We start from the raw sequence: 25,869 nt of genomic DNA, 5'->3' as shown, positions 1-25,869 counted from the left end.
GATTAACAGATACACACTACCATATATAAAACAGAGAAACAACAAGGTCCTACCGTACAGCACAGGGAACTATATTCAATCTCTTATAATAACCTATAATGGAAAAGAATTTGAAAAACACATGTATGTCACTATGCTGTACACCAGAAACTAACACAACATTATAAATCAACTATACTTCAATTTTTAAAAATCAATTACATCGTCAGGGTTATGTATCTCTACCAGCCAGTGGTTCATTGTCACAAGTTTGTTCAGCAAACTCACCTTCGTTTCACAAACGTGCGTCACAGCTTTCAACCACCAGAATTTTTCTCAACAGACGTTCTAACACAGCTGTCTGTTACTAACAGTCATGGTTGCCAGTTTTCAAGCTTATAATCCTTGGGACTACTTTGAAAAAAATCTATAGATGTTGTAAAGTGTATTATCGTTTACGATGGCCAGTTATGGAATAAATGTGTTTGGGGCGCTAATCTAAATGTACTGGGTGTGTAATTATTTGTTAGCTTTTTTTCTTCCCTATCTACACAGAGACGAATGACTAACCCAGGGCTTATGTGTTAAAGATTGTCCAGTGGGGGAGGGTGTAGCTCAGTGGTAGAGCACATACTTAGCATGCACAAGGTTCAGTCCCCAGCACCTCCTCCAAAAATACAGAGACCTGACTACCTCCCCCTTGCTGCCACAATAAAATAATTAAATAATATAATAATAAATTGAACTTTAAAAAAAAAAAAAAAAGATTGCCGGAAGGTTTTTTCAGCAACTGCACTCTGAAACCTTCCACCTCTGCTTTCAGACCACTGATTTTGATCAAGGCTAGGGTTCCTTATTCTCCTTTCTTACTTCCGCAGAATGAATATGCCCAGAGGTGATGGCAGGAGACATGCATCTGATAGAGACCAGCCCTGCCTGGTGTGTTTCATATTCTTCGAGCTTGAATAACCACAGCAGGTCACATTACTGAGCAACTGACCATATGACCTAAGTCCTTTAGGTGCGTTAAGTCCTTCATCGTCAGTAGATCTGTGAGTTTGTGGTATCCCCAAGAGCTGACGTGATCAGCCCCAGGTTGCTCCCTGTCCCCTGTCGCTCTGTAACAGATGTCTCAGAATCTGAAAAGCTTAATTTAAAACAATGATGAATTCTTACGTCCTGAGGGCCAGCTGGGTGGCTCTCTGGCTCTGTGCCCTGGGACAGCACTATGTCCCAGTCATGCATGTAGATACATGCATTTGTTTTCATATTCTTTTTTGTTAAAGGTTACTACAAGATATTGAATGTAGTTCCCTGTGCTGTACCGAAGAAATCTGCTTTTTCAATCTACTTTTATATATAGCGGTTAACATTTGCAAATCTCAATGTAAATCTTCTTAAAAGGTGAGGAGGTCAGTGTCACTTCCACCATATTCTATTGGCCCCAACAAGTCATTCAAGGGGAGGCAAATAAACACTTTTTTTTTTTTTAAATTGAAGTATAGTTGATTTACAGTATTGTGTTTTGTTTTGTTTTGTTACAATATTGTGTTAGTTTCAGGTGTGCAGCAAAGTGATTCAGTTATATGTTTTTTAAGATCATTTTCCATTATAGGTTATTACAAGAAAATATTGAATATAGTTCCCTGTACTACACAGTAAATCCTTATTGTTTTCCTATTTTGTGTGTGGCACAAACTCCACTTCTTCTTGGAAGAAGCAGCAAGATGACAGATCTGGGAGGAACTGTCTGCAGCTGTCTTTGCAGAAAATATGCAACAGGCGTTTCACCTTTAAATGGTGGAGACGGCGTTTGAACCGAGGCCATCTCCGTAAGAGCCGTTGCTCCTAACCATGATACTGTTCAGCCTCTCCCTGCACACTTCCAAAGATAGGTCTCAAGGGGCGTCCAGGAGCAGAGGTCCCTCCTCTGAAGCTCAGATTCAAGGCTGAGTGTGATGGGTAATCCAATGTGTCTGCTTGGCTGGACCCCAAGGTGCCCAGACATTTGGTCACACATTATTCTGGCTGCGTCTGTGAGGGTGTTTCTGGAGGAGAGTAGTATTTGAATCTCTAGACTGAATAAAGCAAATTGCCCTTCATAGCAGGGGTGGGCCTCATCTAATCAGTTGATGGCCTGGCTAGAACAACACTGAATAAGAAAAAATTCCTTCTACCTGTCTGCTCTTGAGCTGGGATGTTGGTTTTGTTTTTATTACCCACTGCCTTTGGACTCAGAGTAAAATATTGGCTCTTCCTAGGTCTTGTGCCTGCAGTACTTTGAACTAGAACAACACCATCTGCTCCCCTGGGCCTCCAGCTTAGAGAAGGCAGAACTTGGGGCTCATCAGTCTCCAAGTTGCACAAGCCAATTCCTTATAATAAAATCAAGCTCTCTCTCTAGATATAGATATAAACACATATAATCATGCTCACCATCATCCTGTTAGCTGTCTCTTGGGTGAGCAACTCTTCAAGTGTGGGAGGACAAGCTCCCAAATGTATTCATCTGCTTCCCAGAATACATTAGCCCACGTCCCCTAGAAGTGTCCATTTGCCTCCCAGGATATCCCCAGATGAGCCCTTCATCCTTTCAAAGTGTGTAGCTGCATACCTCACACAACAGCAATGTAATAATTCTAAGAAGAACAGTGTCTTTCTGTTGACCTTTTTATCATGTCCCAGGCATTCTTCCAAATCTTTCAGAGACCAGGCTCTGAACTCTGAATGGGAACCATGACGCTATCACTCCCAGTCTGGAATTTAGAGTGTCTGAGCCCACATCCCCTGCTGAAACTCTCAGTGATCTTAGACTGATGAGCAATTCATTTTCAAGGGCATATCAAGGGTACGCAGTGTAAAATCCTGGAACCCTTGAGATGCCCCGTGCAGACAGGGACTTTGTTTTCTTCATGGCTTTATCTGCAGTGCCTGTAACAGGGCACGATGAACTCTATAAATATTTTCTGAAATCAAAACTACAGTTAGGTACCACCTCTCAAAGTCAGAATGGCTATCGTTGAAAAGTCTACAAATGATAAATGCTGGAGAGGCTGTGGAGAAAAGGGAACCCTCCTACACTGTTGGTAAGAATGTAGTTTGTATGGAAAACAGTATGAAAATTCCTTTAAAAACTGAAAATAGAGTTATCATATGATCCAGCGGTCCCACTCCAGGGCATATATCAAAAGGAAACTCTAATTCAAAAAGATACATGCACCCCAGTGCTCACAGCAGCACTGTTTACAATAGCCAAGACATGGAGGCAACCTCCGTGTCCATCAACAGATGACTGGGTAAAGAAGATGCGTATATATTCAATGGAATACTACTCAACCATAAAAAAGAATGAAATAATGCCATTTGCAGCAACATGGATGGACCTGGAGATTGTCATACTAAGTGAAGTAAGTCAGACTGAGAAAGGCAAATGCCATATGATATCATTTATATTTGGAATCTAAAATATGACACAAAGGAGATTATTTTACAAAGAAGAAATAGACTCACAGACATAGAAAACAAACTTATGGTTACCAAAGGGGAAAGGGGATGGGGGGTCGGGATAAATTGAGAGTTTGGGATTAGCAGATAAAACCTACTATATATAAAGTAGGTAAATAACAAGGTCCTACTTATAGCACAGGGAACTATATTCCATATCCTATAATAAACCATAATGGAAGAGAATATGAAAAAAGTATACATATATATGTATGTACAACTGAATCACTTTGCTGTACACCAGAAACACAATATTGTGCATCAACTATACTTCAATTTAAGAAATAGATAAATAAATGTTTGCTGAGTGTAAGGCTCTCCCCAGTTACCTCTCTGTCCCCTGAAACTACCCGCCGCCGACCACCGACCTCTTTCCCAAAGACCCCTGTCTGCTCTGCCCTCCTCGCCTGGCCTCCTGGTTTCATTCTCACCACCTTGCAGTCTTTTCTCCACCCAGCAAGACTCCTTGAAGCGCAGAAATCAAATGATATCATTTCCAGTTTGAAAAGCATCTCATTGCTTCCCTTCCTACTCTGAACAAAAGCCAGAGAATTTATCGTGTCCTTAAAACTCCTTCCGCGACCTGGCTCCAGCCAGCCGGGGCTGCATCACTTCCTGCCTCCGGGCCATTGTCTCTCACTGGGTCCACTCCACTAGCCTTGGGGCTGCTTTCCATACACGTGTGTTGCATCCCTTTTACGTAGGGTCCTTTTGCTAATTCCTGCCTGTGTTTGGATGTCCAGACTCCCTTAGGATCTTTACGGATTGCTCCTCCTCATCCTTCAGTTCTCAGCTCAGATTTACCATCTCTGACGTGGCCAGTGCCTGCCAGGTCAGTCTAAAGCAGGACCCCCCTTCCTCCTAGGACCCTCATGCATCCTGACTTTATTGCACTTTTCACATTTGATAGCCTTTTACTCTGTCTGTCTCGTTAGAATGTGGCCCTTGATGGATTATGTCTGTCTTTTTTTTCCCCCACTTTTTTGGGGGGAGGGGTATTTAAGTTTGTTTGCTTGTTTGTTTAAATGGAGGTACTGGGGACTGAACCCAGGACCTCATGCATTCTAAGCACATGATCTACCACTGAGCTATACCCTCCCTACTATGTCTGTCTTTAAAATTTTTTTCTTCCATTTTTATTGAGATGTAATTAACACACAGCCATGTATAAGTTCAAGGTGTACAGTCTAATGATTTGATTTACATGCATTGTGAATTGATTATCACAATGAGTTTGGTAAACATCCATCATCTCCTATAGATACAAACTTAAGGAAATAGAAAAAAATTTTATTCCTTGTGATGAGAACTCTTAAGATTTATTCTCTTCACAACTTTCATGAGAACGGAGGCAGCGTTACTTGTATCTGTCATGGCTGACATGACACCCCTAGTGCTCACTTGTCTTATAATGGAAGTTTGTACCTTTTCACCACCTTCATCCAATTCCCGCTCCCCTCAGCTCCTGCCTCTGGAAACCACAAATCTGATCTCTTTTTCTATGAGTTTGTTTATTTGCTTGTTTTGGGTATATAACTGACCTATTATATGATGTTCGTTCCTGTTACACCACATAGGGATTTGATATTTCTCTACATTTCAAACTGATCAGCAGGACAGGGCTAGCTACAATATATGGCACCGTACAAAGATCTTACATAGTTATTGACTATATTCCCCACGCTGTACATTTCATACCTATGACTCATTTATTTTGCAACTGGAAATGTGCACCTCTTAATCTCTCCCATCCATTTCTTTCCTACCCTAGCCCCTCTCCTCGGGCAACCAACCACCTGTTGATTCTCTTTGTCTATAGCTCTGTTTCTGTTTTATGTTTGTTCATTTGGTTTTGGGTTTTTTTTTTATTCCACATATAAGTGAAATCATACAGCATTTGTCTTTGTCTGACTTATTTCATTTAGCGTGAAACCTTCTAGGTCCATCCATGTTGTCACAAATGACAAGATTGCATTCTTTTTTATGGCCGAGTAGTATCCCATTGCATACAGGACCATGTCTGTCTTGTCCCCTGCCTTATCCTATGTGGTTGTGACCATGGTACACAGTTAACACATAACTACTGACGGAAAGAATTATTATCATCTTTATCCATGTCTGGGACAAACGCATTTTTCCATCACAGCCCTCTGGAGGGAGATCTCAGCATGCAAGAGAGAGCCCTCATGGGGCCCAGGTTTGCATATAAAAGTTTGCCTGGTTTCTTTCCTGACACAGCCTGCCCTAGACTCCTGCCCAGAAGTACACAGAGAGCCATCAGAAAAAGGGTGGGGGCCCCCGGGCCAATCCCATCTCTCCCTCTCCAGACCTAAGTTCATCTGAGCAATGACACAGAGTTCTGGAAACCTCTTAGGATCCTCATTCCAGAGAGGAACTGGGTGTGGTGCCAGCCCTGGAGCAGCTCCCAGTCTGCTGGGGTAGACACAGTCTGACTCAGAGAAACCAAAGCCCAGGGATAGGTGCTGGGATGGAGCCCATGGCTGGAGATCAAATGTGGGTTCAAATTCTAGCCTTCCTGCCAGCTGCCTGTTTGGGGACATGTCAACCATCTCTCTTTGTGTATCACTATCTCAGTCTTTGCAATGAGGCTTGTTTTCTCCCCAGGGGCAAGTGCTTTTAAGTGTCCTTCTAGACTCTGGGTGATAAAGAAGCATCTTCCCTCGTGCAAGATCATAAGGCTACCTGCTGGCCAGATGAAATTATGTTGCCAGCTTCTGACTCAGTAATAATTTACATTGTACATTACAAAGGATACAACGGTGGTCCTATAAGACAAAAGGTTACAAACTGGTACAAACTTGCAGTTATAAAATAAGAAAGTCCTAGGGGTATGAAACAGATGGTGATGGTGGTTAACAAGTCCACATCCTGTGTTTGAAAGTTGCTAAGAGAGTACATCTTAAAAGTTCTCATGGCAAGAAAGAAAAAAAGAAAATTGTAACCGTATGGGGGATGGATGATAACTAGACTTATTGTAGTGATCATTTGCAATATGAACAAATATTGAGTCATTACACTGTACACCTGAAACTAACATAATGCAATTGGTCAATTCTACTTCAGTTTTTTAAAAAGAAAAGAAAATGAAAAGGATTGTGACAAGGATGGGCCTTGGGGGCGTTATGCAAAGTGAGTGAAGTCAGAGAAAAAAATACTGTATGACATCACTCTTATGTGGAATCTTAGCACTGCTGAGTGGTGGTTACCAGGGCAGAGGGGTGGGGGAATTGGGGGAGATGGTGTTGAAGGGTACAAACTGGGAGCTAGTAGATAAGTAAGTCCTGAGGATCTAACCCACAGCATAGTGACGATAGCCAATACTATATTATAAACTTCAGAGTTGCTAAGAGACTGAGTCTTAATTGTTCCGACCGCAAAAAAGAAATGGCAATTATGTGATGCGATAGAGGTGTTCGCTAACACTGAGGTGCAATCGTTTTGTGATACAGAAATGTATCAAATCTATACTATACCCTATGGTAGCAATTATATTGCCGTGTATCAATATGTCAAATCAACACTGTTGTACACTTTAAACTTAAACAATGTTACACGTCAATTATATATAAAAAAATTCTTTTTTTGGTCAAATAGGTCCCCCACACATCCCAGTTTTCCAGTTTTCTCCCCACGTCCCTCTGTCTTTTTTCCAGAAATTCACTGCATATACAAGAAAGAATTTAGTGGTTAACAGGCAACAGGATGTCACATCTTTGAGGCACTGTTCTATTTATACATAAGGATATAGATAGATATAGATTCCTTTTCCTATTCTTTTTCATTATAGGCTATTGCAAGATATTGAATATAGTTCCCTGTGCTCTACAGTAGAACCTTGTTGTTCATCTATTTTATATATAGTAGTTATTATTTGCAAATCCCGAACTCCCAATTTATCCCTTCCCACCACCCCACCCCACCCCCAGTAAATATAAGTTTGTTTTCTATGTCTGTGAGTCAGTCTCCATTTTATAAATAAGTTCATTTGTGTGTGTGTGTGTGTGTGTGTGTGTGTGTGTGTGTGTGTGTGTGTGTGTTTAGATTCCAGATATGAATGACATGGTATTTTTCTTTTCTCTTTCTGACTTACTTCACTTAGAATGACATTCTCCAGGTCCATCCATGTTGCTGCAAATGGCATTACTTAATTCTTTTTTATGGCTGGGTTATATTCTGTTGTATAAATATACCACAATTCTTTATCCAGTCATCTGTCAATGGACATTTGGGTTGTTTCCATGTCTTGATTATTGTGAATAGTACTGCTATGAACATTGGGGTGCATGTATCTTTTCGAATTAGAGTTCCCTCCAGATATATGCCCAGGAGTGGGATTGCTGGATTGTATGGTAAGTCTATTTTTAGTCTTTCAAGGAATCTCCATACTGTTTTACACAATGGCTGCACCAAACTGTATTCCCACCAGCAGTGTAGGAGGGTTCCCCTTTCTCCACACCCTCTCCAGCATTTATCATTTGTGGACTTTTTAATGATGGTCATTCTGACTGGTGTGAGGTGATACCTCATTGTAGTTTTGATTTGTGTTTCTCTGATAATTAGCAATAGTGAGCATTTTTTCGTGCGTCTATAGGCCATGTGTATGTCTTCATTGGGGAATTGCTTGTTTAGATCTGCCCATTTTTGGATTGAGTTGTTTGTTTTTTGTTATTAAGTTGTATGAGCTGTTTGTATGTTCTGAAAATTAAGCCCTTGTCAGTCACATCATTTGCAAATATTTTCTCCCATTCTGTAGGTTGTTTTTTTGGTTTCCTTTGCTGTGCAAAAGCTTATAAGTTAAATTAGATCCCATTTGTTTATTTTTGCTTTTATTTCTATTGCCTGGGTAGACTTGGGGTCTCTCTTATAAGACTACTCATCTTATTCATGGGACTCCCACTTTATGAGCTAATCACCTCCAAAGGCCCAGACCCAGATACCAGCACATTGGGGCTTAGGATTTCAACATATGAATTTAGGGGTGGGAGGGAAGACACAAACATTCAGTCTATAGCAACAGAAGTTCTCCATTTTAAGATTGCCCAGTTTATTGTGGAGTTTGTATTTTGCATACTCAAGGTGAGAATTTAGTTTTAAATAAACCTTTAATATTAAAAAATTGTCCAATTTACCACTTTTAATTTGGATGCGATGCTTCTGCATCCTGTTTAAGAAACTGTTGCCAATCCCAACATCACAATGATGTCTTATTTTTGAATATGTATTGTTTTCTCTTTCACAGACCCAAGAACCATCTGGAAATCTATTCGGGGATATGGTCTGGGGTAGGGGGTCACTGGGAAAGAGAGGAGGGGAGGGAGGGAGGGATGAAGGAAGGAAGGAAGGAAGGAAGGAAGGAAGGGAAGAAAGAAGGAAGGAAGGAAGGGTTCTTCCTTGCCCCACTGCAATGCTGTGCGTTTGTTCATAAACCGAGTGGCTCTCTGCTTGTGTATTCGTCTCTGAAATCTGTGTTTCGTTTCATCCATCTGTGCATCTGTCTTTGTGGCAATACTGCATTATCTGCCTCATTTCACACCGCAGTCTCTCTGTCACTCTGGATGCATCTGAATTGGTCTTCCCGCTCTTCCCTGAGCACACGGGAGGAGTCCCCCTCCCTCAAGGCATGTGTCTGGAATGTTCCGCCTTCCTTGGACTCTGGTTTCTCTGCATCCTTAAGCTCTCAGGCCAAATGTCATGCCTTCAAAAGTCCCTTCCACTCAGCCTAAATCAGACCCCCCCATCTCCTCCAAATCCTTTTAGTTCTTTAGCCAGAGTGTAGGGCTAGTGTAGGTGGTTGCTTACTCACTGTCTCTCCTTGGATATGTGCTCGCAGAGCAGCGAGCGTCTTGGACTGTTCACTTGCCCTAAGACACTGCGTGGACCGGAAGACAGTCTCCTGTTCCATTTCCAGGTTGAGTGTGCACTACCCGCACTGTCCGCTAGAGGGAGACCTAACACGGACGCGACCCGACCCCACAGAGCCAGCCAGCTCCGCTTTGAGTTGTTTTTGTGCGTTTTCGACTGGCCAACGCCTTTTAACTGCAGATTTATTTTTTTTATACTTTTTGGGGGGGTTGGGGGGGAGGTAATTCGGTTTATTTGTTTATTTTCAATGGAGGTACTGGAGATGAACCCAGGACCTCGTGCACGCTAAGCACACACTCTACCACTGAGCTATCCTCTCCCCGCGTTAACTGCGGGTTTAGAAAGTGAGACCGCAAGTGGTGAGCGCCTAGGTTCAGCCTTGGCTGGCCTGAAACGAGGTGTTTGTACGGAAGCCTCTTGTGCTCCCGGCCTGACGCGAGGCCCCAGAGGGCGTGCAGAGGTTACCCTGGGCCCGGTGGGTGGGCGACCCAGAGGTGACGCGCTCTCCTGGCCGCAGCCTGGCTCAGGATCTCTAACAGCAGGTATGCAAGACCTACCCTGGGCACACAGACGCTGGGTTAAATCAATCTGGGCCTTCAAGCCTTCATTTAAGGCGGGGGTGGGGTTTAAGGCGGGGGTGGGGGGAGTGGTGATAATTAGGTTTGTTTATTTTAGTGGAGGTCCTGGGGATTGAACCTAGGCCCTCGCGCGTGCTAAGCAAGCACTCTACCACGGAGCTACACCCTCTCTCTGCACCCACTGCGTGTCTGTGTGTCTTTGACTCGCACCACACACACTCTTTTTATCTGTGACTGGGAGCCGCCACACTTGTGATGCCTGCCTCTGGTCTCCTCCTAGAAGCTCAGTAGAGAAAGGCATCTGTATTCATTTGTCATTATCAGGCTCCTTGCCTGGCAGATTATAAATAGCTGGTTAAAACGCACTCGTCCTTATGTGGTTTGACTTGGCAATATATTTACCATGGTAGAGGATTCAGAAAATACACAAAAATGGGTGGATAGCGAAAGATAAATCTCTCACCCATACCAGGGTTCCAGCAGTCCAGTCCTCCTTTCCCTCCCGTCTGAACTAATTTCTTATATCTTTCTAGAATTTTCCATGGCATGTTTCATATAATATTGATATAGATTATATACTGTGTAATAATTAGCATGTCCTGACATGGAACCACTGTTCTAAGGATTTTCCACGCCTTGAGCCATAGAAGCCCTACACAGTTACAATTTTAAATAAGTAATATGTTAATGTGTTTACAGCTTTAGGTTTATACACATCCCTGAAGCAGTTTCCTTTCTACACTGTACCTTACATCTCTTTATTTTTGCCCTCCTTTGGAAGTCACCAGTTTTCTGAGTCTCTTGTGGGCCCTTCCAAGTGTTTAAGCAAACAAAGGAATACCTATTCTTATTTTTATGTTTCCTCACACAGAAGGTTAAATTCTCATACGTGTTTCTGCATCTTGTCTTTCTCATTTGACTATATCCTGGAAGATTTTCTAATTAGGTAACTAGAGCTTCCAGATTCTATTTTTTTCATTTTGGGGGTTAATTAGATTAATTAATTAATTTTTAATGGAGGTCCTGGGGATTGAACCCTGGACCTCATGCATGCTAGGCACGTGCTCTACCGCTAAGCTACACCATCCCCCTCCCCAATTCTATTTTTTCAGGCATGCAAAATGTTGCATTATCTGAAGGAACCCTAGTTTATTTGTCTGGTGCCTTAAGACGGAGACTAATTTCCATCTGATAAGTACATTTCGCAGGGGAGTTTTCCAAATCAGATCGATTTCCTTCCTTCCTCATCCCCACCCCTGCCATGCAGCCTACGTCTTCAGAACAGAAGACTTCAGTCTATTTTGCTTAAGCACGACTAAAGTCACCATCTGTTAATCCAATCTGCGTCCTGAGGAGAAGCAAAATCGTCTCAGGGGCGTGAAACCTCCATTGGGCTGCCAGGATTGGGGGATTCCTGAGGGTCTGCTGCGGTGTGGAGGGGAAAGCCTCTACCTATGTGGGCCTGGCTTGCAAATGATAGGCATTGCTTCTCAATCTAAGAAGCAGAGGAGGAATTTAACGGAAGGACCCTGCATTGAGTAAATCACAGAGTGCATGGGAAAGGCTGGAGAATAGGAATTTGGCAGGAAGCCAAGATTAGACAGCAGAGAGAATGTTCAGTCACATGCAGCCACCCCGGGCTGGGGAGAGGTACCGCCACCAGCTCCAGCGGTCACTCCCTCTTCTCAACACTAAGCCAATGACATCTTGGCCCTTGCAACTGTGCTTTTAATTTCCCTGTGTCCTTGCCTCTTTCCTGCCTCATTCAAAGTCCCAGGAGGAAGCATTCAATTGCCTGCTCTCCACTTTCTGGGATGGCGGAGTAGGAGGCAGGTCTAGCTGCCTTAGTCTTCCCAATAAATCAGACACCAGCTCCCACTAGTGTGTCTGCAATGAGGAGTTACCCACCCTCCCACCCCCCAAAAATAAGTTGAGGGTTTAAATGCTGGGAAGTCCCCCAAATACCAGACCTGCTCTGTAGTATTAATGCTGACACCAAAGACCAGAGAAACCCGTTCACGGAGCGGGAACCCTGGAGAACCACAGATGTCTGACAGCTTTAGGAACGGTAACTTCCTATTTATTCAGAGTGGGTTTTTTAAAATTAAATTTTGTCAAATATTCTGTTAGCACATATGGGATGATCACACAATTTTTCTTCCTACTTGGCCCTGTTCGTGTGATAAATCTCATTAATGGTTTCTGAATATTTAGCCATTCTTCCATTCCTAGAATAAACCCCACTTAGTGAGGAAGGGTAGAGCTCAGTGGTAGAGTGCGTGCTTCCATACACGAGGTCCTGGGTTCGGTCCCCAGTACCTCAGTTAAAATAAATAAATAAATAGGCCTAATTACCTACCCCTCCCCCCAAAAAAGTTAAAAAAAAATCCTGGACTTGCATCACTGCTGTAACTTTCCTGCCTTTAAAAAAATGTTACACTTTGTCACAAAGTATTATTTTTAAAAATACTGCTAGAATCTGTATGCTAGGACAGGCTTGCACAGGCTAATAAACAGAGTGTTGCTGAACTCAGGTCCGGCTGCTCACTGCGCTCGAAAGCCAACGGTTGGAGAGGCAAGTGTCGGTAGAGAGGAAAGTTGCCCACAGTCTGGGGAGATGGTGGACTCAGTGTCCAAGAAAACCAACTCAAAGATTCTGCTCAGCCATGGAAGTTTTAAAGGGAAACGTGAAAGTGATCTTAATCCTTGAGGCAGGGGGTCAGAGCCCTCGCCGTCCCTCCACTGGGTGCAGGCTTGTCCACTTCCACTCTTCTCTTTAAATGCTGTCTTGTCCACACAGCCTGTTCACGAGATGAGTGAAGGGGAAGCTGGGGAGAGAGCTGGTCATCTATTCATTACTTACTCTTCATTCTCATACTTTTGATCTATGGAGAAAACCAACCGGTGAGGCAAGGTACTGTGTGATCAGAAGATTTGAAAAGTGCTTGGGTGGGGGGCAATGAGTAGGGTAGGGAGGCGCCTGATTTAAAAGTGAGTTACAATGTAGCTCTGCTAAACTGAAAGGCAAAAGGAGTGTCAGCTGAAGGCAGTTTCCTGCGAAGAGCTTCTTACAAGCGGTCCTTTCCTAACACATTTTAAGGCTGTGCTATCCCATGTGACGTCTCCGCTGAGTGCTTGAAATGTGCGTGGTGGGGCTGCAGAACTGAATTTTAAATTTTATTTATGCATAATTTAAATCTAAAGGTGGATACTTGGTTCAGCTAGCAGATATCTTTCAAGAATGTTTGGACAACTTGAACATGTGACTTTGCCTTTTCAACTGTCCATTTTATGAATTCTACCTGCAGGTGCCACATTTCCCTTGAAACCTTAGCCTCCAAACTGAGATGGGCTCTAAGTGCAAATAGCCACTGGATTTTAAGGAGAATACAGGCCACCACCATCACCATGGCCAACAAGAAAGTCTTACTGAGTTTTTTTTTCCAGAAAAAAATATAAAACATATTGACCAATTAGGTTAATTATAATATGCTACTAAAGTTCACTTCATCTGTTTCTCTTTTTGCTTTTTAAAAATGTGACTATTAGAATAAAAAAGAATAAAATAATGCCATTTGCAGCAACATGGATGGACCTGGAGATCATCATTCTAAGTGACGTAAGACAGAAAGAGAAAGGAAAATGCCATATGATGTCACTTATATGTGGAATCTAAAAAAAAGGGACTCAAATGAACTTATCTACAAAACAGACAGATTCACAGACATAGAGAACAAACTTATGTTTACCAGGGGTTAAGGGGGATGGGAAGGGATAAACTGGGAATTTGAAAATTGCACCCCTTGGGGAGGGAGGGAAATGTTAGCTCTCTTGATTGTGGTGGTGATTTCATGGGTGTAGACATCTATCAAAAGCCACCAAATTGAAAACAGAAGAAAAAAATCTGGCTACTAGAAATGTTTAAACTACATTGGTGGCTCATGTTGCATTTCTATTGGACAGCGCTGCTCAAAGGGAGGCAGAAATGCATTTATCCATGTGGTGCTGGGTGGTGTAAGAACCAGAGGAGCCCAGTCAGAGGGGGAGGGTTGCTTAGATACTGAAGATTCTAGGGGTGTGCTTCTGAGGGTGGGCTTGTGAGGCAAAGAGAGCACAAGGAACTGAGTCACTCTGAGGATTCCTCTAGTTCCATCCAGCAAGTGTGGATCTGGCCCAAGTCCATGTCAGTGATGCTTGGATAATTCCACTCTCCATACTCAAACATTCTTTGAAAAAAAAAAAAAAAAAAGAAGGTTCAGGGTATTAACGAGCTTCCGTTTCCCTCTCCCTCTCCATTCTGAACTCTCCAGTACTTTCCATGGTTCAATTTGTCTGGTTTTGCGCCAGTACCACCTCACGCAGTCACTCGGCTTCCTAAATAAGTCTTGACACCTGGTAACATACATCCTTCAGCTTTGTTTTTCTTTTTCGAGACTGGCCAGGCTATTCTTTCTTTTTATTTTTTTTAACTACCGTAGTAAAATATATATAACCTAAAATGTGCCCCTTTACCCAAGTCTGAGCGAACAGTTTAGTGGATTAAGTGCATTCACATGGGTGTGCGATCGTCCCCGCTACCCACCTCCAGAACTTTTTCATCATGGCAAACTAAAACTCTGGATCCCTTAAATACTGACTCCCACCCCCCTTGCCCCCAGCCCTGGGTAAATGCTATTCTACTTTCTGTCTCTATGAATTTGACTGCGCTAAGTAGCTCATGTAAGTGGAATCATACAGTATTTGTCCTTTTGTGTCTGGGTTATTTCACAGCATCAAGTCTTCAAGGTTCCTCCATGCTGTAGCATGTGTCAGAATTTTATTCCTTTGGGGAAATGTACTGCCCAGCAACATGGGACTAATACAGAGATGTATTTCTGTAAGTTGATGAATCTGAGAGAGAGTATAGGAGGTGACAGGACTTGGTGTTTGATTGGATGTGGGAGGATATGGGAAATGAATATCAGTGACAAGTCTTAGGAGTCTGGCTTGAGGGGGAGGGGAGAGCTCAGTGGTAGAGCGCATGCCTAGCTTGCATGAGGTCCTGGGTTCAATCCCCAGTACCTCCTTCAGAAAAATTAATTAAACGAGTAAATCTAATTACGTCCCCCCCCCCATAAAAACCCCGAACAAATAATAATAAAATAAAAAAGAATGCTAGCTTATGCAGCAAGATGACAGGTTGTGACATTTATGATGATATGGTGATCTGTGCACAGGAGGGAAGCTCTGTTAATTTTGGTTGAATCTTTTTTTTTTTTTAATGGAGGTATTGAATCCAGACCTCATGCATGCTAAGTGTGTGCTCTACCACTGAGTAGACCCACCCCCTCGGCTGTTAATTTTGGATGCATTGAGTTTGGACCTTTGTGACACCCAGTGGAGGCTCAGTGAGCACCCACTACACGTGTCTGGAGTTCAGACGGTCTGGGCTGTGTATATTCCTGTGGGTCACAGCAGAGGTCACCAGTATTTCCCCCCAGTTTCTTTCCTCTATATTAGAAGATTTATCTGGGTGTATGTTTGCCCAGCTGAAGACTATACTCTCCAGTCTTATATGTGGCCATGTCACTGAGTTCTGGGGTACCCCAGAATGAAGTGGGACATCCAAGGACTGTGTGTAACTTGAGGATCACAGACTTAAAGCGAAAGAAGCATGCTGCCCCTCCCCCTCTCCACTTCCTGCTGGCTGCAGCAACAACACCTGGTGTGATCTGGCTCACATGCGAGGTCCCAAATGGAAGCCCTTTGTTGAAGATGACAGCCCAACAAAGGAGTGACTCCTTGAGGCTGAAACAGGAAAATGGGGCACGAGGGGATGGCCACGTCCCAGGTCTCAGCTGAGTCCCTGGGATGCGCCCCGCCAAGTGAAGGTCCTTGGCTTCATGCAGGAAAGAATTCAAGAGCGAGCCATAGTTGAGTAAAAGTTGATTTATTCAGCGATGCACACTGCATAGACAGAGTGGAGGCTGTCTCAGAAGGCCAGAGAGGCCACGAGGCGTGGGGGATTGTTTAGTTTAAAGTAAAAATAGATACACACTCCATAGACAGAGAGCAGGCTGTCCCTAAAGGCAAGAGAGAGCAAGAGGCCGCGGGGCGCAGGGTTGTTAGCTTTTATAGGCTCAGTAACTTCATATGCTAACAAGGAGGGAGTCATGGGAACCCTAAGTCATGGGAATACCTAAGTCGGTAGGAAATGTGGGAGGCCTGGGACTTGGGACTGGTGTTTGAAGTGGGGGTGGTCTTGTGGAATGAAGCCCTTAATCTGCAAGGCCTGAGGACAGGTCCAAGTGGTTAGTGTACCCTGATTCAGAACTGAAGTGAATCACTGGACATGCAGGTGGTGTCCGGAGTTATGGACTGGTTGTTAACAAGGAAGGAAGGAAGGAAGGAAAAGGAAAGGAAAGGAAAGGAAGGGAGGGGAGGGAGGGAGAAAAAACCCACACATTTGGTGTCAGAAGTGAAAAACGGTTCATAATCTGTACCCGGGTGAGCTCCCCCCAAAAAGCCTCTCTTACACAGACTGCCACTAACCACTAAGGAGATCAGGTGCCCACGCTCAGTCAGCTTCTTTCCCCAGTCTCCCCAGCACAGGCTTAATGGGCTTATGAGCAAAGTGACCATGGCGGGCTATACATGGTCTTGCCTCATCAAAGCTTAGAGAGCGTTGTCACTGATGGGCTGATGGGGAGGCCACCTTACTGGGCAGCAGCAGGGCTGGGCCTTCAGTGTGGTATGGTTTCCTAGGGAGACCAGCCAGATACGCGGTCACCTGAGGACCACCTTGGACCCCTTCCATCGTGGATTGGGCAACGACTTTCCTGCCTGAAATAATTAACTCCGGGTTATATTTGCTTTCCTTGCCCTCCACATTCCTGCCAACGGCGGCATCTGCACACACGCTGAATGGCCCTATTCACCGTCGTGTTAACCCACACAGTATTGCTTCTGATCAAGGAACTCGGTTTGTTAGTAAGTCAGTGGGCGGGTCCACGTACCCCAATCACCCAGAGGCAGCTAGACTCACAGAACAGAGGCACGGCCTGTTTGAGACGGGATTTCAGTGCCGGGATGGAGACCGCATCTCTGGGGTCCACGTGCTGCTCCGCAGGCGGGGTAAACACTACACGCAGCCAGATTACACAGACCCGGGAACCCTGCGGGTCACCTCTCGGGATCACACCTGATGACTCAGTCTGTAAATGTTTGTTTCCTGTTCCTGCCACCCTAAACTCTGCTGTTTTGAGGGTTTTCGTGCCTGGAGGGGAAACACTTCCACCAGCGAGCACAACTGCAGTCAACTGCGTGCGTAGAGACAGCATCTGAACTATCTGGGGTATCTTAGGAGCTGGGCAGGAAGTGAGTAAGAGCGGCTTCTACCCTGGAGGCCACGGAGGTGTGTGAGTAGAATCTGGGGTCGTCTCTGGAGAACCTCCGGCGAAGACCAGTCCTGACTCCTTGTACGTCCTGACGCGGGGCTCGTGGAGACCCCTTCTCCTGGGCAGGGCACAGGATGACAGACGGTCTGCGTCTACCGCCTTTGCGGGGCGCAAAAGTGGGCACGCAGGCTGCACACCCTTCCCCCCCCCCGCCCCCCGCTTCTGCCGCGCACACAGCGTCCAGGTGTCCCCCGGCCCCTCCCGCTCCGTAGGGCACGCAGCCGGGGACACAGAGCTCCCGCGTCCCTTCCTACCCCTCCCTCCGCGCCGCGCGCCGGCTTCCACCCAGGGGCTCGGCCTCAAAGCCTCCTCAGTAGGCGGCCTGGAAGGCACCCAGCAGCAGCCTCGCGGACAGCGCCCCGTTAGCTCAGCGCCGCCCAGCATCCGCCGCCGCCGCCACCAGGCCCCGCCCAGCGACAGCCGCGAGCGAGGCCGCGCCTAGGAAGACTGCGGATCGCGGTGAGTGAGCCCGGCCAGCAGGGAGGGACCCGGGCGCCCCGGTCCCCTCCCGCCCCAGCCCCGGGCCATGCGTCGCGACCTTCAGCTCCCGCTGTCTTCTTGGCTCTGTCAATCCGTTTCAGGGCCCCAGAGCCGCCCCTTAGAAAAGACCCCGGGGCCCCCCTCCTGCACTGGGGCCTTCCCTCTTGCAGGAACCAGGAATCTGGAGCCCTCAGCACCCCCAGCCTTCGTCCTCGTTAAGCTTCTGAGCCCCTCCCTCTTTGTAGGAGCCAAGAATGCAGGCCAAAAATATCTCTCCCTTCCAGACCCAAGAGGCTCGGCTTACAACCACATCTGGGCCCGCAGCCTTGGCGTCATGTGGAACCTGGGAGTCCATGCCCCCAATTCATATCTCCCCGATTCCAGAAATTTTGCTACCAATAAACCCCCTCCCCTGCCCTTACCGACAGTCACATAGGGGACCCAGGGGTCGGGCCCGTAAGTCCCTCACACCGCGAATCCCAGTGTAAATGAGGATTAGGGGACCCAGTTTGTTCCTCCCTTAAGAACCTTAAACACAGAAATCCAACCACAGTTCTTTTGGGGACCCAGGAGACGGGACCTCAGCCCAGAAACCCCCTAAAGCCTAGGGATCAGCACACCCCTCACTCTTTCCTACTTCAGGGACCCAAGAGGCAGAAACCCTAGCCCATAGACCCCATTAAACTGAGAGACCCGGCCCTCCAACCCGCGGCCACCCAGATGTCCAAGATTTCATCCATCCTGGACGAGCGGGGCTGGAGCAGACGAGGAAGGAGTGGGCAGAAAGGGAGAGGGAGAACTGAGTGAGGTGAGCCTGGGGTGGGGACCTGGGCTGGGGGGCTTTGTCCTAAACAAAGTCTAAACAGAGGGGTTGCCATGGCAACGGCCTTCCAAGGCCTGCCCTGGAGACTTCTCTAGAGCTGTGTCGAGGAGGGCAGCCCCCTAGAGCCTCCACTCCGCCAGCTGTTGTGTCTTCCTGTTTTGTCACCACGGAAACAGTGACCTCAGCCCTCAACCCCCACCGCTGGCGGGGCGGAGGATCCGCCGTGTATTTATCCCTGGAGGGCTGTGGTCTTTGCCTTGGCCCCGCCCTCGGGGCGGGGCTGGGATAGCCCTGGCTGGGGGAGTCCCTTACTCGCCTAGAGCCCGGATCTCTGGCCCCGCCTCCGGCCCCGCCCACACACTCTGTCCTGCCAGCCAACCCCACCCAGCCCGCAGACCCTTCTGGTCCGCAGCTGTCGCCTCTGCTTCAGCCGCAGCCGCCACAGGCCTGTAAGGTGAGGCTGCGGGAATCCTTGAGGGTGGGAGCAACGTCCAGGATTCTTGGGTGCAGAGGGATTCCAAATGTCTGAGTCCCTAGAAAGACGGGCTGGTTCAGGACTCGGGTTCCTGGGAGAGCGCTGGAGACCTGAACTCACACAGGTCATGCATCTGAAAAAGGAGGAGGCCTGGAGCCTAGACTGTGGGGTCTGATGGAGGAGAGGCTGGGGGCCTATACTCCTGGGTCTGATGGAGGAGGGGCTGGGGGCCTGGCTTGGGTCTGAGGGTGCAGAGGGATGGGGACTTCTTGGTGCCCAGGTTGAAGGGGACTGGAATCTGGTACAAGGAGGTCCTGGGGGGCTGGGGAGGAGCTTGGAGTTGGAAGCCCTGGATTTGAGAGAGTGGCTGACCTTCCCATCCAGGGGACCGAGTCTGAACTTTAGACTAGAATGGCCAGTGGGAGGGGGCTGGGGGCGTGCTGAGATTCAACACCCCTCTCCCAAAGTGTGGACAGAGCTGGGCCCCGGGGTGTTGAAAGCAGAAGCTGGGGTTCAGGGCGCGATTCTGAGTTAGTGGAGTGATGGGGTGTGGTGCTTGGCGTGGAGGTGGGGAGAGGACTGGGGCGTGGCCGTGAGAGGCCCTGAGCTACGTCGGGAAGCCGCAAGGGTGTTACTTCTCCCTCCTCCGGTCTCTGGCAGTGCATTCCTGAGCTCTGACCTCAAGCGGCGGCTGGGGGCGCTGAGAGTGGAGATGGACCCCTTCCGTCCGGGTGGTCCGTGCGCTAACCAACTTTCCAGAGGATACTTACTGATTGTGACCTGCCCTCTTATCTCTGGGAGCGTCCCAACTTCCTCCTAACGGACCGGGTGGGGGCGGAGCAGGAGGCGGCGGGCTCCCGCGCAGCACCTCCCAGGTGGCCCGGGAGGCCCAGCTCTAGCCGAGAAACCTGCCTTCCGGAAGGTGGCGGGAGGTGTGGTTACTATCTAGGGACTGGATTCCAATACTGTGCAGTTTCCTGACCCATGGCGGGGGGGGGGGGGGGGGGTGGTCCTCTGGGCGAACCCAGGGGTCCGGATTCCCAACTATTCCTCTCTTTGAGACCTTCCTGGGGGTCCAGGCTCCCAGCCCACCATATCAGGACCCAGAACTCACATTTTGAAGGACTCAGAAATTCGAACTTGCAGGATTCTCCTCCTGGAACCTGGAGTCCGGGCTTCCCGCCCCACTCCCCCCACCCCCCGCCCCGGAATCCACGAGCAGGGCGGGGGTCCCAGCACCGCCTCCGGGTCCCCGCCACATTCCGAATGACTGGGCTGACTTGAAGCCCTTATAAGGCACGGAGACGCGGCGCCGGCTGGGCCGCCCGCCCCCGCAGCCACCGCCCAGGTCCCTCCCGCCGCCGGCCCAGCGGTTTTCCCGGCCGGAGCAGGGTTAGGATGACACACGCCCACGCCGGCCCGCAGGACTTACACTTTCGCCGGGCTCCCTGCTTTCCCGCCGGCGCAGTACGGGACGAGGGGAGGAAGGAAGGGGCGGGGCTTCCCTGGGGTCACCCACCCGGACCTCCTTGGGGATCGGGGCCAAGTCCCTGCCCTGGCCGGGAGGCGCGCCCAGGGTCTGCAGAGCCTCACCTCGTGTTCCCGGCGAAACCCGGGCGGGCGGCGGGCCAGCTGGTCGCCTGGGTCCCGGGAGGGCGGAGCCGGGTCCCAGCTGGAGGCTGACGTTCTCTTTCCCTCCTGCCCTCCGACTGGCCTTTTCCAGGTGTCTGACTTAGTCGGCCTCCAGAGCCGAATCTTCCTCTGGTGGGGTCCTCAGCGAAGGCCGCTGGTGAGTGCGCTGGGGTCTCTGGGGTCTGGACTCCTGGGTCTGAGGGAGGAGGGGCTGGGGGGCTGTATTCCTGGGCCTGAAGGAGGAGGACTTGGAGGCCTGGACTCCCGTGTCAGAGGCAGGAGCCAGCTGAGCGTCCTGAATATTGGAGTCTGAGGCCAGAGTTTTGGGTGGTGGGTGCTGCTGGGTCTGAAGGAGGGGCTGGGGACATGGACTCCCAGATCCTGAGATCTTTGGGTTCCAAAGAGAGGGGCCCAGACGCCTGTGTATCTGAGGAAGCAGCATGTTTAGGGGCTGGCCTCTTGTGTCTTCAGGGAGTTGTTGTGTAGGAACCAGCTGGGACACTGCCTGACCCCGGAAGGAGGAAGGTTTATTTCCCTGTGGCTGAGAGAGGCCTTCTGAGCTTTTTAGGGGTGGGAGCCAAGTGATTAGATATTTTAGGGCCTGAGGGAGGACCTGGACCCCTGGTCAGAAATTGAGGCTAGGCCTTTGGGACAAGGATGTTAAACAATAGATTCTGAAGGGACAGAAGACAGCGGATTTCCCAGAGGCTGGTGTGCTTGGTGCTGCGGGCCCAGAGCCTCAGGGTGGGAAGCTGTATTACTGAATGAGAGAGGCCTTGAGTTCTCAGTGGCACTGGACTGGCTGAGAATCTGGGTAGCTGCATTTTCCAGAAGTTGGGGGACTAGCTGGTTGGTTCCTGAGCGGGGCTGGACCCCATGGAGATAGGCAGGGGGAAGCCCAGCTTCCTCTGCATAGAAGTACTCCAGACTAAAGCAGACTCCTGAGATGGAACATTAGTTCCAAGAGGGAGGGAGAGCCCTTAGTCTTCTAGGAGCTGGGACCAGATGCCTGCTTAGGGAGAGGCGACAGGCAGGGAGGTTGGGCCCTCTGATCAGACATGGGTTCTCTGAGAATGTTCCCACTTGGAAGCTGGACTCGTGACCATTTGGAGGCTGGAAATATTTAAGTCCGTTAGGTGAAAGAAGGAAGTTGGGCACAGGCGCTGGGGTGCAGAGCTCTGGGTCCTCCAAAGGGAGGAAGTGTGGAGATGGGGTTTTTAAGAGGTCACAGAAGGCAGGGCCTCTTCTTCTGACAGGGGTTATGGGAAGGGCAGGGGAGGAGTGTGCTTTAGAACAGACTCTTGGGTGGCTGGGTGGCTGGGTGGCTGAGTCCCAGGAGGAAGTAGGGCAGGTTTACGGGTCTGGAGTGGGAAGGGAGGCATGTGGTTTTACAGGAGGGGGATTTCGGGGCAAGGAAAGGAGGATCTTGGGAAGAAGAGAAAGAGGAGCCTACAGTCCTGAGCTCTGACGTGGGAGGCGGGAAACCTGAGGGCGGAGCGAAGAGGGGGCTAGCACCTGGGTGACACCTCATCCCAGTAGGCCTGGGACTAGCCTACTTTGAAAACTGGAAGGCCCGCATCCTGGGTACCCCCCCCGCTGGAGACCAGATTACTCTGTCCACACTCCCTGCCCCACCAGGGAGGCAAGGGCTGGGAGCCTGGATTCTCCAGTTTGCAACTTTCTTGGGACACTTTCTTTCCCCTCCCGCAGCCATGCCGGTGACGGTGACCCGCACCACCATCACGACCACCACATCGTCGTCCTCAGGCCTGAGCTACCCGACCATCGTGGGGTCCCCTCGGGCGCTGACCCAGCCCCTGGGCCTCCTCCGCCTGCTGCAGCTGCTCTCCACCTGTGTGGCCTTCTCTCTGGTGGCCAGTGTGGGCGCCTGGACGGGGGCCATGGGTAACTGGTCCATGTTCACCTGGTGCTTCTGCTTCGCCGTGACCCTCATCATCCTCATCGTCGAGTTAGGAGGGCTCCAGGCCCGCTTCCCCCTGTCCTGGCGCAACTTCCCCATCACCTACGCCTGCTACGCTGCCCTCTTCTGCCTCTCGGCTTCCATCATCTACCCCACCACCTACGTCCAGTTCATGTCTCACGGCCGCTCCCGGGACCATGCCATCGCCGCCACCACCTTCTCCTGCATCGCCTGTGTGGCTTACGCCACCGAAGTGGCCTGGACCCGGGCCCGGCCTGGTGAGATCACTGGCTACATGGCCACCGTGCCGGGCCTGCTCAAGGTGCTGGAGACCTTCGTGGCCTGTGTCATCTTCGCCTTCATCAGCAGCCCCTACCTGTACCAGCACCAGCCGGCCCTGGAGTGGTGCGTGGCCGTCTATTCCATCTGCTTCATCCTGGCAGCCGTGGCCATCCTGCTGAACCTGGGTGACTGCACCAACATGCTGCCCTTCCCCTTCCCCAGCTTCCTCTCTGGGCTGGCCCTGCTCTCTGTCCTCCTCTACGCCACTGCTCTGGTCCTCTGGCCCCTCTACCAGTTCGACGAGAAGTATGGCGGCCAGCCCCGGCGGTACAGGGATGTGAGCTGCGGCAGTCAGCACACCTACTACGTGTGTTCCTGGGACCGCCGCCTGGCCGTGGCCATCTTGACAGCCATCAACCTGCTGGCTTACGTGGCCGATCTGGTGTACTCGGCCCGCCTGGTTTTTGTCAGGGTCTGAGGCTCTGCCCAGTGGCTCCTGACTCCCTCTTCTCACTGGAGGTTCTCTGCCAAGTTCTGACGTCCTCTGATGTCCTCTTCCTGGTCCCCTCTTTCCTAGGCTTCCCACATCCTTCCCAACTCATCCAGCTCTCTTTCCTCTTTCCTTCACTTCTGCTCTTTTTCCCCTCCTGTTTTGCCCCTTTCTCTTCCCTTCTCTCTTCTCCATTTTCTCCTGTTTCTGGCTCTTTTCTGGTCATCCTGCCTCTTTCTTCATCTTCCTATTTCCTGACCACCTCTTCCTTTTTCCCTTCTGATCCCTCGGGAGCCCTGAGATTTCTTCCTCCTCTGCCCCACCGCCCCCTCCCACCTCCAAAGGTGCTGAGCTCCACATCACACACCCCATTTGCAGCTGTTCATACCCTGGGCCTCCGGAGGGGCCTCATTGCCAAAGCATGCCTGCCCGCCCTGCTTGTGCCTTAGTCGGTGTGTGTGTGTATGTGTGTGTGTTTGGGGGTGTGGTGGGGTGGGTAACTAGGGATTGGGCCTCCTTTCTCCCAGCAGAGCGGGGTGTCCAGTGCACCTCCGCTTTAAGTTAAAAAACAAAACTCTAGAGGTCAATAATTTCCAATGGGCAGAAGCCTTAAAGCATAGACCCTGGGTCCCTAGGCCCCACCTGGTGCTCAGCCTCACCTGAGATTGGCTCCAGAATTTTTGCCAGGCTTACTAGAACCCCACTGCCTCGACGCCATCTTAAAGGAAGCGAGGGGTGGATACCTTCCATCCCAACTACTCTGGGGTATCAGAAAAGAGCTGGCAAAGAACTGCACGGTCTTGAAGAAAACTGAAGTATTTGTGAGGGGCAGCGATGTGGCCCTCCAGTCTCAGTGTTAAAGACAGCATCTCCGTCCTCTGCAGGGAGGAAGGAAAATGGCCACTGCCAGCCTTAAAGGTGATGCTAGCCTGGGTTTTTTCCTTTACTTTTTTCTGGTCACAAGGGCCAACAATTACTGGATGGCTCTGTTCTTAAAAGGGAAGTTTCTTTTCAAAAAAAATTTGGGGGGCGTGGGCTGGGGGGCTGGGAACTGCTACTGTGCCACAGTCAAAGGAACTGCATTGCTTGAGTGTGTGGTGCACACACACGTGTGTTTCTGTGTGCTAGTTGCTTTCTGCTGCTGCTTCCTGCTTCTCTGGGACTCACATGCATAACATGATCTATATAAATGTATAAATATATATTTTATTTTTTTTTTTAATTCCTCGGAGCTTCTGGTTCCCATCAGCCCCTGCTGTCAATCACAGAGAGAAGCTTTGTCCCTTCTCCCACATCCGTAATGTTCATTTTTAAAAAAACCTCAACATAAAGATAAAAGAAAGACTTGTGCTTGCTTTATTGTTATCCAGGAGAAAGGGCAGGGCCTCGATTCCTGGGTTTGGTAGGAGAAAGAGGCTGGGGTCAAGATGACATTGGCTTTGTAAGAAAAAAACTAGCTAAGTCTGGATCTTCCAAACTACTCCCTCACATCAGGAGAGTTAGACTAGAAATGAACAAGATTTCGCCCTCCTTGGAGTCCCACGAGCACATCAGAAATACAATGTCCCTTTCTGAGTGTGGCATCTTTCCTCCAAAATCAACTCCTCAGGTGTCCCACATCAGGAACAGCCTCTCAGGGCTGAGAACGCAGGTACTTCTTACCATTCTCTCCTCTCAGTCAGTTGGTGGCTCATCAAACACTATTCTTCCTCCTAAATCCTGTTGATATCTGTCCCCTTGTCCCAGACCCAGCTCAGGTTTCAATTGGCTTCACCTGAGCTACTGTCCCAGCCTCGTCCTTAAGCCTACCTGCAGCCTACCCTGGCCCCAGAGGGATGCTCTGCCTTCAACATCCAGATCTGATCCTGCCCTCCCCTGCTTAAATCCTTCTATCCCACTCAACATGGCCTATAGGTAATACCAAAGTCCCTCAGTCAAAGCCTTCAGGATCTGACCCTGCCTATATTCTCACCCTCAGCTCCATTTTACTGTCAGTTCTAAGCTGCCTGACACACCTGGTCCATAGAACACCTTGCTGAAGATCAAATTAATTACTCCTGCAGTGACTCTCTGACCCACAGTCCGTTTCTCCAGCTTGAGGACGATCACAAATACATCAATATGTGAATCTGGAAAAAAACTCCAGGATCATGCAACCTATCTTCTTCATCTATACCCGCAAAAGCTATTGGGCAGAGATCCTGCAAGGGAGGGAAGGGTCCCGCTGGAGGAGGGGGAGGGGCTAACTAGAACAGGCGTACGTCTTTTTGGTGAGGAAAAGGCTCCTTTTGATCTCTGCAGTGACCACCCGAGAATTCTGACTCACACCAGTCCCCACCTTCCCAAAGGGCGTCTTGCCCCCCACCCCGCTTCCCCATCCCGTGCT

At 48.9% G+C, this 25,869-nt stretch overlaps 1 protein-coding gene and 1 long non-coding RNA gene across 5 annotated transcripts; one reads left to right on the top strand and one right to left on the bottom strand.

The window, feature by feature from the left end:
• Positions 1-15,857: 15,857 nt before the first annotated feature.
• On the bottom strand, positions 15,858-20,454 carry LOC116666025. The gene is made up of 2 exons (XR_004322875.1): positions 19,929-20,454; positions 15,858-17,438 (listed from the first exon to the last, which is right to left on the bottom strand). It is a non-coding gene; the product is annotated as an uncharacterized LOC116666025 (long non-coding RNA).
• On the top strand, positions 17,600-24,827 carry MYADM (myeloid associated differentiation marker). 4 transcript variants are annotated; one of them, XM_032487852.1, is made up of 4 exons: positions 17,600-17,839; positions 18,503-18,668; positions 20,882-20,947; positions 22,501-24,827. In XM_032487852.1, the coding sequence occupies exon 4, from the start codon at positions 22,503-22,505 to the stop codon at positions 23,469-23,471; it is 969 nt and encodes a 322-aa protein (XP_032343743.1). In that variant the 5' UTR covers positions 17,600-17,839; positions 18,503-18,668; positions 20,882-20,947; positions 22,501-22,502; the 3' UTR covers positions 23,472-24,827. The 4 variants fall into 4 exon arrangements, with proteins under 4 accessions (XP_032343743.1, XP_032343744.1, XP_032343742.1 ...); XM_032487853.1 differs by lacking the exon at positions 18,503-18,668; XM_032487851.1 differs by lacking the exons at positions 17,600-17,839; positions 18,503-18,668 and adding an exon at positions 18,711-19,137.
• Positions 24,828-25,869: the final 1,042 nt, after the last annotated feature.

This window comes from Camelus ferus, chromosome 9, assembly GCF_009834535.1.
Source record: "Camelus ferus isolate YT-003-E chromosome 9, BCGSAC_Cfer_1.0, whole genome shotgun sequence".
In the NCBI taxonomy this organism is placed as follows: Eukaryota; Metazoa; Chordata; class Mammalia; order Artiodactyla; family Camelidae; genus Camelus; species Camelus ferus.
The sequence above is the reverse complement of the archived record's forward strand: the minus strand, read 5'-3'. Positions and strand labels throughout refer to the sequence as shown.

Bases quoted from the DNA above. Each gene is read 5' to 3' on its own strand.
- MYADM (XM_032487853.1), top strand. From the start codon at position 22,503: ATGCCGGTGACGGTGACCCGCACCACCATCACGACCACCACATCGTCG.